Source organism: Xiphophorus hellerii, chromosome 22 (assembly GCF_003331165.1).
Source record: "Xiphophorus hellerii strain 12219 chromosome 22, Xiphophorus_hellerii-4.1, whole genome shotgun sequence".
NCBI classification, from domain to species: domain Eukaryota; kingdom Metazoa; phylum Chordata; class Actinopteri; order Cyprinodontiformes; family Poeciliidae; genus Xiphophorus; species Xiphophorus hellerii.
This window is the reverse complement of record NC_045693.1, coordinates 19,506,063-19,518,135: the sequence shown is the minus strand read 5'-3', so window position 1 is coordinate 19,518,135 and position 12,073 is coordinate 19,506,063. Positions and strand designations below refer to the sequence as shown.

At 43.7% G+C, this 12,073-nt stretch overlaps 1 protein-coding gene across 1 annotated transcript; it reads left to right on the top strand.

Annotated features, from left to right (window-relative positions):
- The first annotated feature begins 1,080 nt into the window (after positions 1–1,080).
- klf5a (Kruppel like factor 5a) lies at positions 1,081–11,835 on the top strand. The gene is made up of 4 exons (XM_032553446.1): positions 1,081–1,509; positions 2,345–3,377; positions 4,501–4,560; positions 9,024–11,835. Exons 1-4 carry the CDS (start codon positions 1,096–1,098, stop codon positions 9,200–9,202), a joined length of 1,686 nt encoding a protein of 561 aa, XP_032409337.1. The 5' UTR covers positions 1,081–1,095; the 3' UTR covers positions 9,203–11,835.
- Positions 11,836–12,073: the final 238 nt, after the last annotated feature.

Genomic DNA, 12,073 nt, shown 5'->3' with positions numbered 1-12,073 from the left:
GGAAAAACTACCAGAAAACTGCAAAAATGCTGAAACCCTGAGTTCTTTTAAATCAAGGCTAAAACATCTGTTAAGTTTCCTTTATTTTAAGTAAAATATTAGTCTGTTCCTTCTGCTCTTTACATTCATTCATTATACCACTGCAATGTAATGTTTTTTTATTGTAAGCATGTAACACTTTGATTTACCTTATTGCTGAAACATGTTCTACAGATTATTTATATCTTATAAACTAAACCATATGTATAGTGTGTTTATGCATAACATTTTGTAATCACATCGAACAAATGTAAACGTATACATTTGTTCTCTGTTGACCCAGTGGTATATTTCCTGGATGGAAATACCTGTTAAGGTACATCAAAGACACACTCTTAACTGTCAGTATTTTCTTACATTTGAAAAACAGGAAATACTCTTAAATGGAAAATCTTGAATTGGCTTTACTTCATAATCTTCCCTAGGATGCAGTTTTTGCTTCCACTCAACTTTCCACTCACATGCTCAAATACATCACTTTATGGATGAACAGCTTCTTTAGTAAAGAGATTTTACCGCTTAGTGCACAACTGTCAAGTCAGCAATTTCCCCAATGATTATGTAGGACATAACTTTATGTTTTAATAATATATATAATTTTCTATTGGTCTTATGTAAGATAACTTCCTGCACTTAGAGTTAGGATTAACTTCCAAGTGAATCTTGAGTTTCCACTGGCTGTGACTTAACCCTAGGGTCAGGGGACGACATACGACGTATAAATTGAATATATCAGTTTTCGTGTGGGTGTTAGTTTCTTTCTGTCAGTTGAATTGAAATATATCTACTTTTAAATAATATCAAGCTTGTTAAAGTAGGATTAAAGAGAAATATACATTTTTAAAGAGGCGCTCACAATTAAAAAATGATGATCAGTTTAGGGTGAACAAACAAAATTGAGAAACGGGGACCGTATTTTCTGCTGTCGTGAAAAAGAATTAAATGTTCTCCACATTTACGGCTGCCCGGCCGGCCCAGCACGTTCCAGGACGCTGCTGTGAGCGTATTTAGATGGAGCGAAGGGCGGTGGCCGGTGAATGAATAATCAAGGCTTCCATGGGCGGCGCAGTCTCCGTATTTACACTGGCTCGCTCCGCCCTACGCAGAGATAGAAAACTGTCTGCGGGCCGGAGGGATGGAACAAGTGGAAGGAAATGTTGCCGACAGGCACACATTAATTACTCCGCCACACGCTCTGCAACTCGTCCGGCTGCGCTCCTTCCCCATTGCGCTGTAGCGGCAGCAGCAGCATCCTCCTCTCTGCAGAACAGGACGAGCGATCATCCGGGCTGCCTGCGTCGGAGCTTCATGGCCGCAGCACTGACTATGAGCGGCGCACAGCAGGACCCGTTCTACCCGCTGCAGAAAGCGGCGCTGTCCGCCGCCTTCTCTCTGGAGGACTCGGCGCTGTTCGGCCTGGACTGTAAAATCTCAGAAGCGGACAAGGCAGGGCATAATGACTACACGCAGGTAAGGGGATCAAGAGCGACTTCACATGTTATGGGTTTCTTTGAATGGGCGTGGCAGATGGGGGCAGCGAACCCAGATTTTGTTTCTCCGCTCCTGGCCTGGAAATGGAGCCGGGCTCCACTGTCTTGATTGTAGTCATCACTTTATTATTTTTACACCGTGTCGGGCCGCGGTAAGCGACCCAGCAGCTCCGCCTGAAGTCGCCTTCAGCGCATGTTTGTCTACGCCAGCCAGCCAGCCAGCCAGTTGGTCACCAGCTGTTGGTCTCCCTTTGGTGTCCACTCACACCATCATACCACAGTGACGACAACTGACTCGGACAGAAATGTCCCGGCCGGCTCTGTCCCCAGTTAGGAGGAAACTTGTGCAGCAGAGGAGAGAAGTGTGTGTAACAGCTGGTAGTAGGTGGTGGAGCCTCAAATAGCAGCCCATCCCTAGGCTACTGCTGCTGCTGCAGCGGACAGGGAGACATGGGTGGTTCCCCCCCCACCATTCCCTCTCGTGGTGCTGTTGCTGTTTCATCCTCTGCTGTCAAGTTTAACTAACTTTCACGGTATCCAGGTGGCGCTTTTTTACCTGAACTAGACTGGCCTGTGAATGGCAGCCATGATTAAACAAATGCCAAAACATGGTTGTATCCTTCACTGTTGGCCTCACCAAGTAGGTGTTTGAGTTCAGCTTTGCAGGCAGCGAGGGAATGTTGCAGCTGCAAGTTGATGACTACTTGATAAATGCTTCAGCAGTGACTGTTCTACCAAACTTTTGTCTCAGAATAGTTTAGTGGAAGCGTTGTGCTCGAATTTGTTTCTAAGCGCTTGGTTTGTTTCCTCCACAGGTGAAGTGTGAGATGGACAGGTATCTCTCCCCTCCTGCCTTTCCACCCCAGTCAGCCAGCCAGCAGAAGTCGCATAGAGACACCACGTCGGCGGTGGAGCAGTTCTTTAGCGGAGACCATGCCGGGGCTCCCTACACCCTCAATATGAACCTTTACCTCCCCGACGTGGCCTACCTGAGGATGGGCTCGTGTGAGCAGGTCCGGGCCCCTCAGGCCCAGAACCGCGCCGGCCTGGCCCAAATTAAAACGGAAGCTGCCTCGTCGTGTTTCGGCCCGCACCTACAGCCCCACTGCCCCGACGGTACGCCCACGAGCAGCTGCGGCACATCCGGGCACGAGCCTAGCAACGCTGCCTTGGAAACCTCAGCCATAAACATGTCGCTAACAGGGTTACCGGACTTCACGAGTGTTTTCACCCAATCGGGAGGAGAGGTGTTCATCAAGCAGGAAATGCCGTCGCAGTTCGAGCAGCAAGGCATCCACCACGACGGCAGCGGCTCACTCTTCCAGCTCCTGAACGCCGGGTTGGATCATCACCACATTGACGGCATGGAGACTCAACAGCAGCAGATGCAGCACAATTCCAGTGTTCATGCACCTTTCCATGATTTACCAGTAGCCTCGGCTTCTTCCCAGCAAGAGCAGGGCACCAAGGCGGCCTACCGCAGGGCGTACGCGCATCCTAATGCTCAGGTGCACTCCCATTACTTGCAGCAGCAGGTGCCCTACCTGCCTCCCTCCCCGCCCAGCTCCGAGCCGGGCAGCCCCGACAGGCAGAAGGAGCTGCTCCACACCCTGTCCCCTCCTCCTTCGTACGCCGCCACCATCGCCTCCAAGTTGGCAGGGTCCACGCTCGGACCCGGCCCCGGACCCGCCGGCTTCGCCCTGCCCACTCCAGTCCAGGGCCCGTCTCCGGGCCTCCCCCAGGGCCCTGCAGCCCAGACCACGACGCAGAACTCCGGGACCGTCCGATACAACCGGAGGAACAACCCGGACTTGGAGAAACGCCGGATCCACCACTGTGATTACCCAGGTTAGGAGAGCAGCACGCCCTCCACATTGTGGGTGTGCGTCTGTGCGTGCACACGCGCTGATTGTTTTCCGCTGTATTGTGTGTTTCCGTCTTTTTTCCCGGTGCTGTGGTCAGGCCAGGCTGACGTCTGGCCAGTCAGAAAGGTCAGCAATATGACTACCAGATTCATTTTAAGACTCCCCTGCATTTTTTTGAAATTACACGTTGTTTTTTGAACTTCTGTCTCAGACCTCTGGAGTCACCATGCCTTCCTTGCACTCTGCTTGTAACTGCAGCGGCGTCGCTGAAATGTAAATCATCTGCCAGTACATTTTCTCTAACCATAAGCTCAGAAAAACACTTTGCATTTATTATCGCAACCTAAACGATTGTGTCACTACCAGCCCAGAACCCCTGACTGTTGAGCCTAAATCAACGCTGGAATGATTGTGGCATGAACCGGTGCTCTTGTGGCTGTTTTAATCACACAGATGTTTTCCTACAGCCATTTGATCTTTTTTCCCCTACACGCACGCACGCACACACACGTACACGCACACATTTGCATGCATGCTTGAGATAGCTTGCTCAGGTTAAAGTATTTTCTTAAACCGCCTGACAAACAGCCACACACATTCAGGCTGTATGATGTGCAGCAACTTGTAGAACATGAAATGTTAACTAGCCTGTGGCAGCAGGTAAAGGAAAGAGAGACAGAGGGGGGGAGGATTTCGGTGAGCTCCCTGTAGCTTGTTCATACACGCTTAACTTCTTTAAAAGTGAGATGACACACATCCATCATTTCCACGAATCCACCTTTCACACAAGTATCTGTTAGCTGTACTCTTGTACAATACAATCACGGCAGGGCAGGACCTTTTATAAATATTATTTCTCACTGATTATTTTTGCTTATTGGGACGAGCTAAATCCCACATAGACTGAGTTTGAACAAAGAGCTATGATACTCTGTTGAGGATCTCCAAAGCATTTACTGTGCTTCATTCCACACAGCTTCTGGTCTTCATTAGTTCAAATTTCTTGCATACCGCAGCTCGGTTTATTGGGTAAATGCATATCTGACACAAGCAGATTATTTGGTCTAAGCTGTCTGCTTTTGTTTATCTCCATCTCTGTGCCTCAGGCTGCAAGAAGGTCTACACCAAGTCGTCCCATCTGAAAGCCCACCTCAGGACTCACACGGGTAAGATGCTCCTCTGATCGATGCGCTTTTCAGTCCGCTGTGCTCGGGTTTCAAGTATCTTCGCTGGCACCGTGTTGCTAGGCAGACCGCCGTCTTCTCGTCATGTGTTTGTAAGCGTATCCTCATTCCACATCCTCACCCCCAATATACTAGTCCATCAAAACAGGTGGAAGTGCCACACTTCTGCCAGGGGGCCCGGGGGGGGGATGACTCTCGCAGTATGTGATCGGGGCTAAACGTGTGGTGCCATCTTTCTCAGATTCACGTCACCAGATCAGATAAAGTGCACTTTCCCAAGGCCGGCGTTGCTTTTATTGCTGCTATTAAAGCTACTTGTCAAACTCTTTTGCAAAACAAAACTTTTTAGATGCAGTGTCTCACCTTTCCACGAATCCATTTTTGCTTTATAGCAAAACTAGAGGTGTTTTTGCTATAAAGGTAGTTTGTTGTAAACTGTTATTATTTAAGCAAGAAAAAAAAAAAATCCACCCTCCCAAAGACGAGCTTCTCAACGTGCCTGCTTCTGATGACATCACGCAAGGCGCAAAACAACCAAGCAGATTTGTTTTGAAAATGTTTCATGCCAGTGTTGTCAATATCCCATTGATTGCACTTTGTGTGGCTGCGGGAAAACATTTAAGCCACATATATGAGAACACTACAGGAAATCTGGCAACAATAAAACACACTAACGTGATTTGTTTCAGATTCCTGCTGACTGGAATGGACAGATTTTGGTTTAAAAGATCTTCGGCGATCATATAGAGCCATCTTATTTTTAAAACAAAAAAAGAAAACAAGGTCTGGTCGGCATGGAGTGTTTATTCAGAACCGCTGTATTCTGCCAAGAACTATCACCAGACAGATTTATCCACTCGGTTCTAGTAAAACCATCATTCATGCACCTGCAGAACAGCGAATACCATCAACAGCAAGTCTGTCCACACGGGATGTGAGAAAAACAAATACTTTTACATTCTAAAAATGTTTAAATGTCCAAATTAGAAATTTTAACAAAAGATTACATTCTGAATTTAATGTAAAATAAGGAGATTTTGCATGAAATTATAATTAGGTGAACTTTGTATGTTTGATTTGTCTCATTAAAACTTATATTTCAGCCCAAGTCATTGGTGGTTGTAAAGTTGTAATTTTCGTACTTCTATGTCAGTCATTTATTTGATATTTATGCTTCTAGATTAGCATCTTAACGTTTTTTTAAATTAAATAACAAAATAAAGCAATATGAGATCAAAAATTTATATTTAATGCTGATTGTTACATACTGGATTTTCCAGAGTATGGCTTACAAATAGATAACACCATTTTATTACTTTGTGGGGGTTCTGCATGTAAACCAGTCAGGTGGAATATTTGCAACAGGAGTAAAAACACATTCACACCAGTTAGAAATCTGAAGACAGCTTAAGGTTTCTGCCAACACTTGGTGGATGTTTAGTTGCCCGTTGTTACATCCAATGAATTGAAGTAATTTGCTTTTACTTATGTCATATAATGGGGGCAAAATTGTTGTACTGAGGGATGGAATGACACAGATCTATTCAATTTTTGTGCCTCTGATGTCATTGACCCAAATGAACAGAGCAGAATTATCAGAATTGTTTTATCTAATTATTGCTTTTTTGTTTGTTTGTTTTTTTTGTGAAATCCTTTAGTGGAAATCCATACCTTTTTACCCAGCTTTGTTTTTATTCGTTTGTTTGTTTTTATCAGTTCATATTTGTTAGTGAGAGTAAATGCAGTGGATCGCTAGTAGTTTTTACTACACACAAACTTTTGTTGCCCAAATGCAAAAAAAAAACAATTTAGCCCTTCCTGTTTTAAATTTCCCTCCTCAAATAATCCTTGCCGCATGCACTTTCCCTTTATCTCTGATTCCCCTTCCGTCTCTGTGTTTTCCTCAATCCGTTTCCTCCTCGCACGTTTAGTTTCAAACCATTTGGTTTTCCTGGACGAGCAGCGTCAACAAACAAGTGCTTAGGTGTTGGGCCCCACCTCGCTCCAGCTGACAAAACAAAGCTTCTGTTGATATCTGGGCATTCCTCGCTCATCTGGAAGTACACACAAAAAGCTCTCTCTCTCTCTGTCTCTCACCCAGAATCAGTTCCACTCATTAATCCGGGTGATTTGTACAAAACGGCGGTGATGTGTGTGTGCATGTCTCTGAAGTGCATTTCAGTATTAGGAACATGACACGACAATTAGATCATTCATGCTGCAGGGTGATTGTAGTTATTTCAGTTATTACAGACCACAAGATGAGAGAACAACACGTAAACGGTTGTATAGCTCGAGCTATATATCCTCCCTGCACTCAACAACCTTTTTTTTTTTTCTCTCCCTCAGTTCCTTTCATTCATCCAATCATCCTTCAATCTAGTTTTTTTTTTGTGTTTCTTTTTTGGATGCCTTCCACCTTCAACCCTTTGTGAAATCCCCTTCCCCCAACAATTTATTTCTATCTTTGTCTATTACTCATTCTACATCTCTGATTCAGATGCTTCAGTGCGCACACCCGCACACACACACCCACACACACACACACACCCCTCCTCACGCACCTGTCAGTAATCTGTATGAGATGATTCCTAATGCGTTTGGGCCCCGGTGGGAGTTCCCACTCTAATCTCCATCAACATCCATTACCCTGATTGTGAGTGTGTCGGTCTGTATTTGTGTGTGAAAGTGTATCCAGCTTGTTCTTTCATCGACTCTCTTGCCCGTGTTGTCCACGTTCAGGTGCGCGTCGATGATGCGTTTCTTTAGTGTGCCGACGTCGTGATTCATCGTGTTGCGGCTTAATTGCGGTGGTTTGGGCAACACTTCGCAGCCTGTTGAGCTTGTTGGGAGGGTTTGATGCAACCCGAAGACGCTTAACGGCTCTTGCTTAACTTCTATGCTGTGGAATTCGATTTAGATTCAACGCTTAAAAATAAGAACTCCTCACTTCCATCTCAATGAGGCAGTTGAGTCAGGAAAGCTTTTATTAACGAGATTTAAATCTTCTTAAGCCCGCCTCCACACGCGCATACACATACACACAGACACCTTTAACCTAGAGGTTAGAATGCTGTGCAGACGTCTGAAGAGATGCAAATCTTTCCACAGAAACTTTTCATTTCTATCAGCCATTTGCATTCTTGTTGTTTTTTTTTCTTATTATTTTTACTGAACTCACATCCAGTGACGTGCTTGGTGACACTGATATATTTACGGTAATCATGCGTAAAAAAAATTCTAGTTTTGGCTTTAGATTTACACGGTTCAGGTGTTTACGACTTCGTTTTTACTGCTTGCATAGGCATTTAGCACACTATCTATGAATATGATCTGCCGTCATGCAGGTCCTTATCATGACACTCCCATCGCTGTGCTTCGCTTTCAGCACATTTCATTTGGTCTGGCTACAGAAATATCAATGACATCTGTACACTATTTTTTTTTTCTTTGTCTTTCCTGACTCTTCTGGCCAATTCTTCTCCACTTTCTTTCTATGCTAGAATGTTAGCATGAGGCAAAACAGAGAGCTGTGTTGTTACTGTGTTAAATAACATTGGTTTCATCAAAAATAATTAGGAATGCACCAATCAGTTGGCCAGAGATCGCAATCAGCTAATTTTCCAAACTTCATTTTTGCTCTACGAAATAATGAAGCAATGCCTTTTTTTTAAAATCTGAGTTATGTTGAACTCTTTGGTTAGAAACCAATGCTGTGGTGCATAAATTGGGACAATCTGGTAATTATTTTAATTTCCCAATGGATTCAGAACCTGCAGCACATTTTTAGAATTTAGATTGGGGGGAAATTTTCCTTTTTTTTTTACTCTTTTCAGCTGATGTCATTTTTTACTTTCTGAGTCAAGATTAACAAAAAAAAGAAAAAAAAACAATTTTATAATTACAATTTTAAAAATAAACATTTTTAGATGTTTAATAAGGAGCATGTGCATTTCTTGTAAGCTAGGTAAACAAACTCTTAAAGATGTTTGGACCAATGAGACTGAAACAAGCGGTTGGGTAAAGGTTGAGGCCACACAAGGTTTCTGCAAAGCGCCTGCAGCCAGAGGCGTGGAATGAAGAAGTGACAAACAGCCTAAACCCATCAAAGACGTGCCAGAAGTAGTAGTAGACAATACAGAGGAGTATCTGTGGGAAACTTGCACAGTACTTGTGTTGGAGTGCTTGATAAATGCCTGTGAGTGACAGTGTTATGACTGTATATGCTGTCAGACAACTGGAATTTTCAGCGAAGCCTGTTTTCCCAGTTTCTCCACCTGACTGTGTGAATCATGAAGGATTTAACTTGTGTTTTCACAAGACGTATATCACTGTCTTCAGTATGTGCGTCCCGTCACTTGAACAGTTTGTGAAAATGTAAAGACGTTCAGCTCGACACTTTTGTTATATGAACTAACCAAGACTCCCCTTGTCCTTCGTTGCAGGCGAGAAGCCGTACAGGTGCACGTGGGACAGCTGTGACTGGCGCTTCGCTCGTTCCGACGAGCTCACACGCCACTACCGGAAACACACGGGAGCCAAGCCCTTCCAGTGCACCGTCTGCTCCCGCTCCTTCTCCAGGTCCGACCACCTCGCGCTGCACATGAAGAGGCACCAGAATTAGCCACGTTTTTGCACGCGTGCCACAGCCGTGCTGTGCTGAGCCCTCGTCCTGAATCTCACGTAAAGCACTCGGCTTGTGTCCGATAGCTACAGTGTTAAGCGGCTGCGCGATGCCAAGCAGCTTTTACTGACATCCCAGCTCCTCCCGGTGCTGCCATCGATCAATACAATTGTATGATAGCTAAGGAAGAAAACGGTGGCCAAGAAAATGATTGGTTTAACACCGTCACAAGGTATGATAAAAGAAATTCTTTGGACAAGAACAAAAAAAAAAAAAGCTCCATAGCATAAAGAAAATGGTAGCTCCTTCACGTTTTCCGGTCCATTTGGACTTTGTGTGACTGGAAAGAAAAAAACATTGTCTGTCTTTGTTGTAATGTAGAACTTCTTAATTCAAGAACATCTTTTGTTTACTCATTGGTATGTCTGTCTAAATAGCTGGAATATCCAGATTTTATTTTATTTTATTTTTTTAACCAAGTCCTTCGGTTTGCACTAGAACTGATCGTGTATCTCATGCACCAACAAAACGTTCATTATCACAACTGGACATGCCACGCCAGTCACCGCTGTCCGGATATTAAAAATTGAAAGCATTTATTCTCCTGAGACAAAGAAGATGAAGCATAGAAGAAGAAGAGGAAGAAAAAAAAACATGAGAGGAAGGTAGAGATGGCAAGACTGAATTGTTTTTCATTTTATAGAGAGGAAATCTGCAGATGGCTGAGTAACATAGGGACATGGGTGAATTGTAAAGAGCAGCCATTAGGCGATCAATTATTTAGGATGGGTTTTTGATGGATGTCCAGCTGGAGAAATGTAAGCAGACCTGATTCTGTTAAAACAGAAGCAGCTGTATTTATGCACAAGCTTGAATGAAGCATCTTCAGAATTTCATTTCTGTGCAGATTGTGCCATCCAACTTTTATTTTTATTTTTCCATTTGAACCAAAGTCTAATCTTCGTCATCAACACCCTATGAAGTGCCTCCTTCCGTGGTTAATGTGTTCCTGTTCTGCCAGAGCGATTAGTGTAGGCGGTTCTTTTAAACACACGTGGTGCTGTTTTTGGTTCCTGTTCTGTTAAAAAAAAAAAAAAAAACAACTCTCTGAACTCAGTACGGGGAGAGGGAAACGAGAAACGTTAATATCCTAAAGCTGATCATCTCCATTGTAATAAAACAGCTCAGCTCTGAACACTTGAGACATCCTGAAACAGCGTGGAGCTTTTGTACTAAAGTGACAGTCTGTCTCTTTCTCCAAGGAGGTTTTAGCCTTTTTTTTTTTTTTTTTTTTTTAAATCTGTAGCCAGATAACTAGCAACAGGGCTCCATCAGGCCTTCAAACTTGGACACATGCTCTGTTAGAGGACAGATTTGCCACCTCTTTGAAGTTAAAGAACTTGAATATTTTACACATAGCTCCATTTCGATAAATGTCCTCCTCTTGCCGCCATTAGCACCCTGACAGCAGTTTTGCTCAGAGATGCAACAGTCAGAGTTTATCGATCTGTTTTGTAAAACTTTGACCCGCCAATACTGCTGTGATCGGACGTCAGTGTCGCATGTTGGGTGCGCATGCACCGTCATGCACGGTAATTGAGAGCAATCACACTCCAACTGGGTTTTTACCGGCATTTCAAAACCAGAACCAAAGCACGGCAGACCGAGGTTGAAGCTCGGAAAAGTCTCGCTCTCTCTCGCTCTCTCGCAGCTCGATGTTGCTTCTCACAGTTGCTGCAGCTGCACTGAAAGGTGCTGCTGTCAGTGCAGCCGGTTCTTTGCTTACATGCCGTGCGTTCACTGATGGGGAGAATGTTTTTGAGTTTCCGACCTGACGATCAAGCAGAAAATCGGCCTTAATTGCTGATTTCTCGGTGCATCTCTGCTTTTGTTCTGCTTTAGCAAGCCACAATCTTGTAAACCATAACTCCATGATCCATTAAGACCTATACTGTACTTTCTTTTTTACTAACTAATAAAAACAAAACGGGACCTTTTTTAATGAAATAAATTTTGGTAGCTTTTGTTTATAGATGTATGGTCTTAGTGGATTACTGTATTTACAGAACATGAGCTTAAGAAGGGGAATAAAAAGGGAATCTGTCCTCTAATATACACCCAGGTCTGAGTTTGATTGTGTGATTCGGCCTTTATAACTGTACTTGTTCATTCACTGCAGGTAGCTTAAAGATAATATAGCACTGTAATCTAACAAGGGAAATCTCTCTATTTATTTAATTGTGTAGAAGCTGGGATATAACAGATTCACTGTGTTTTTTTTTTTTACCCCAGCAAAAAATGCCTTAATGTAAATAAATGCACTGTAAATACATTTTTGTTCCATTTTTTTAATGTGTTAACAATAGGGCAGAAAAAGAGGAAAATGCCCTGCATCCAAAAATATTTGAGCCTTACACCTCAGTTTTGTTCTCTCGTCCAAACTATTTTGATGCCATTATTATATGTGTGTGTGTGTGTGTCCTTCCAACAACTTATTTTTTTGTAGCTTTTTTTGCTTGTTTGTTTTCTTCCATGGTAAACGTTCCAAAGACAAAAGTTGATTTTTTTTTTTTCTTCTCTCTCTTCAACTGAGTGAAACCGATGCTAATAAAGTAAAATGACACTTTTACAGATGTGTTGTCCTGGCTGAAATCATTGCGATACGATCGCTTTCCCCGTACCTCTCAACTTAACCTGCTACCATGTGGAAATATCGCAGACGCGAGCCACGCACGGTGGGTGCTTTCTCCATGAGGTTCGGATTAAAGCTGGGGCGTGCTGTGCAGCCAGAAAGCGAGGTGCCCGAGGGGTATTAAAACGGGTCTTGTCGAGGCTTGAATAAAACAAACCACACGCACAACCTCTTAAAAC

Bases quoted from the DNA above. Each gene is read 5' to 3' on its own strand.
- klf5a (XM_032553446.1), top strand. From the start codon at position 1,096: ATGGGCGGCGCAGTCTCCGTATTTACACTGGCTCGCTCCGCCCTACGC. The intron at 1,510-2,344 runs GTAAGGGGATCA...TTTCCTCCACAG, and splicing joins GGCATAATGACTACACGCAG to GTGAAGTGTGAGATGGACAG. The intron at 3,378-4,500 runs GTTAGGAGAGCA...TCTGTGCCTCAG, and splicing joins CCACCACTGTGATTACCCAG to GCTGCAAGAAGGTCTACACC.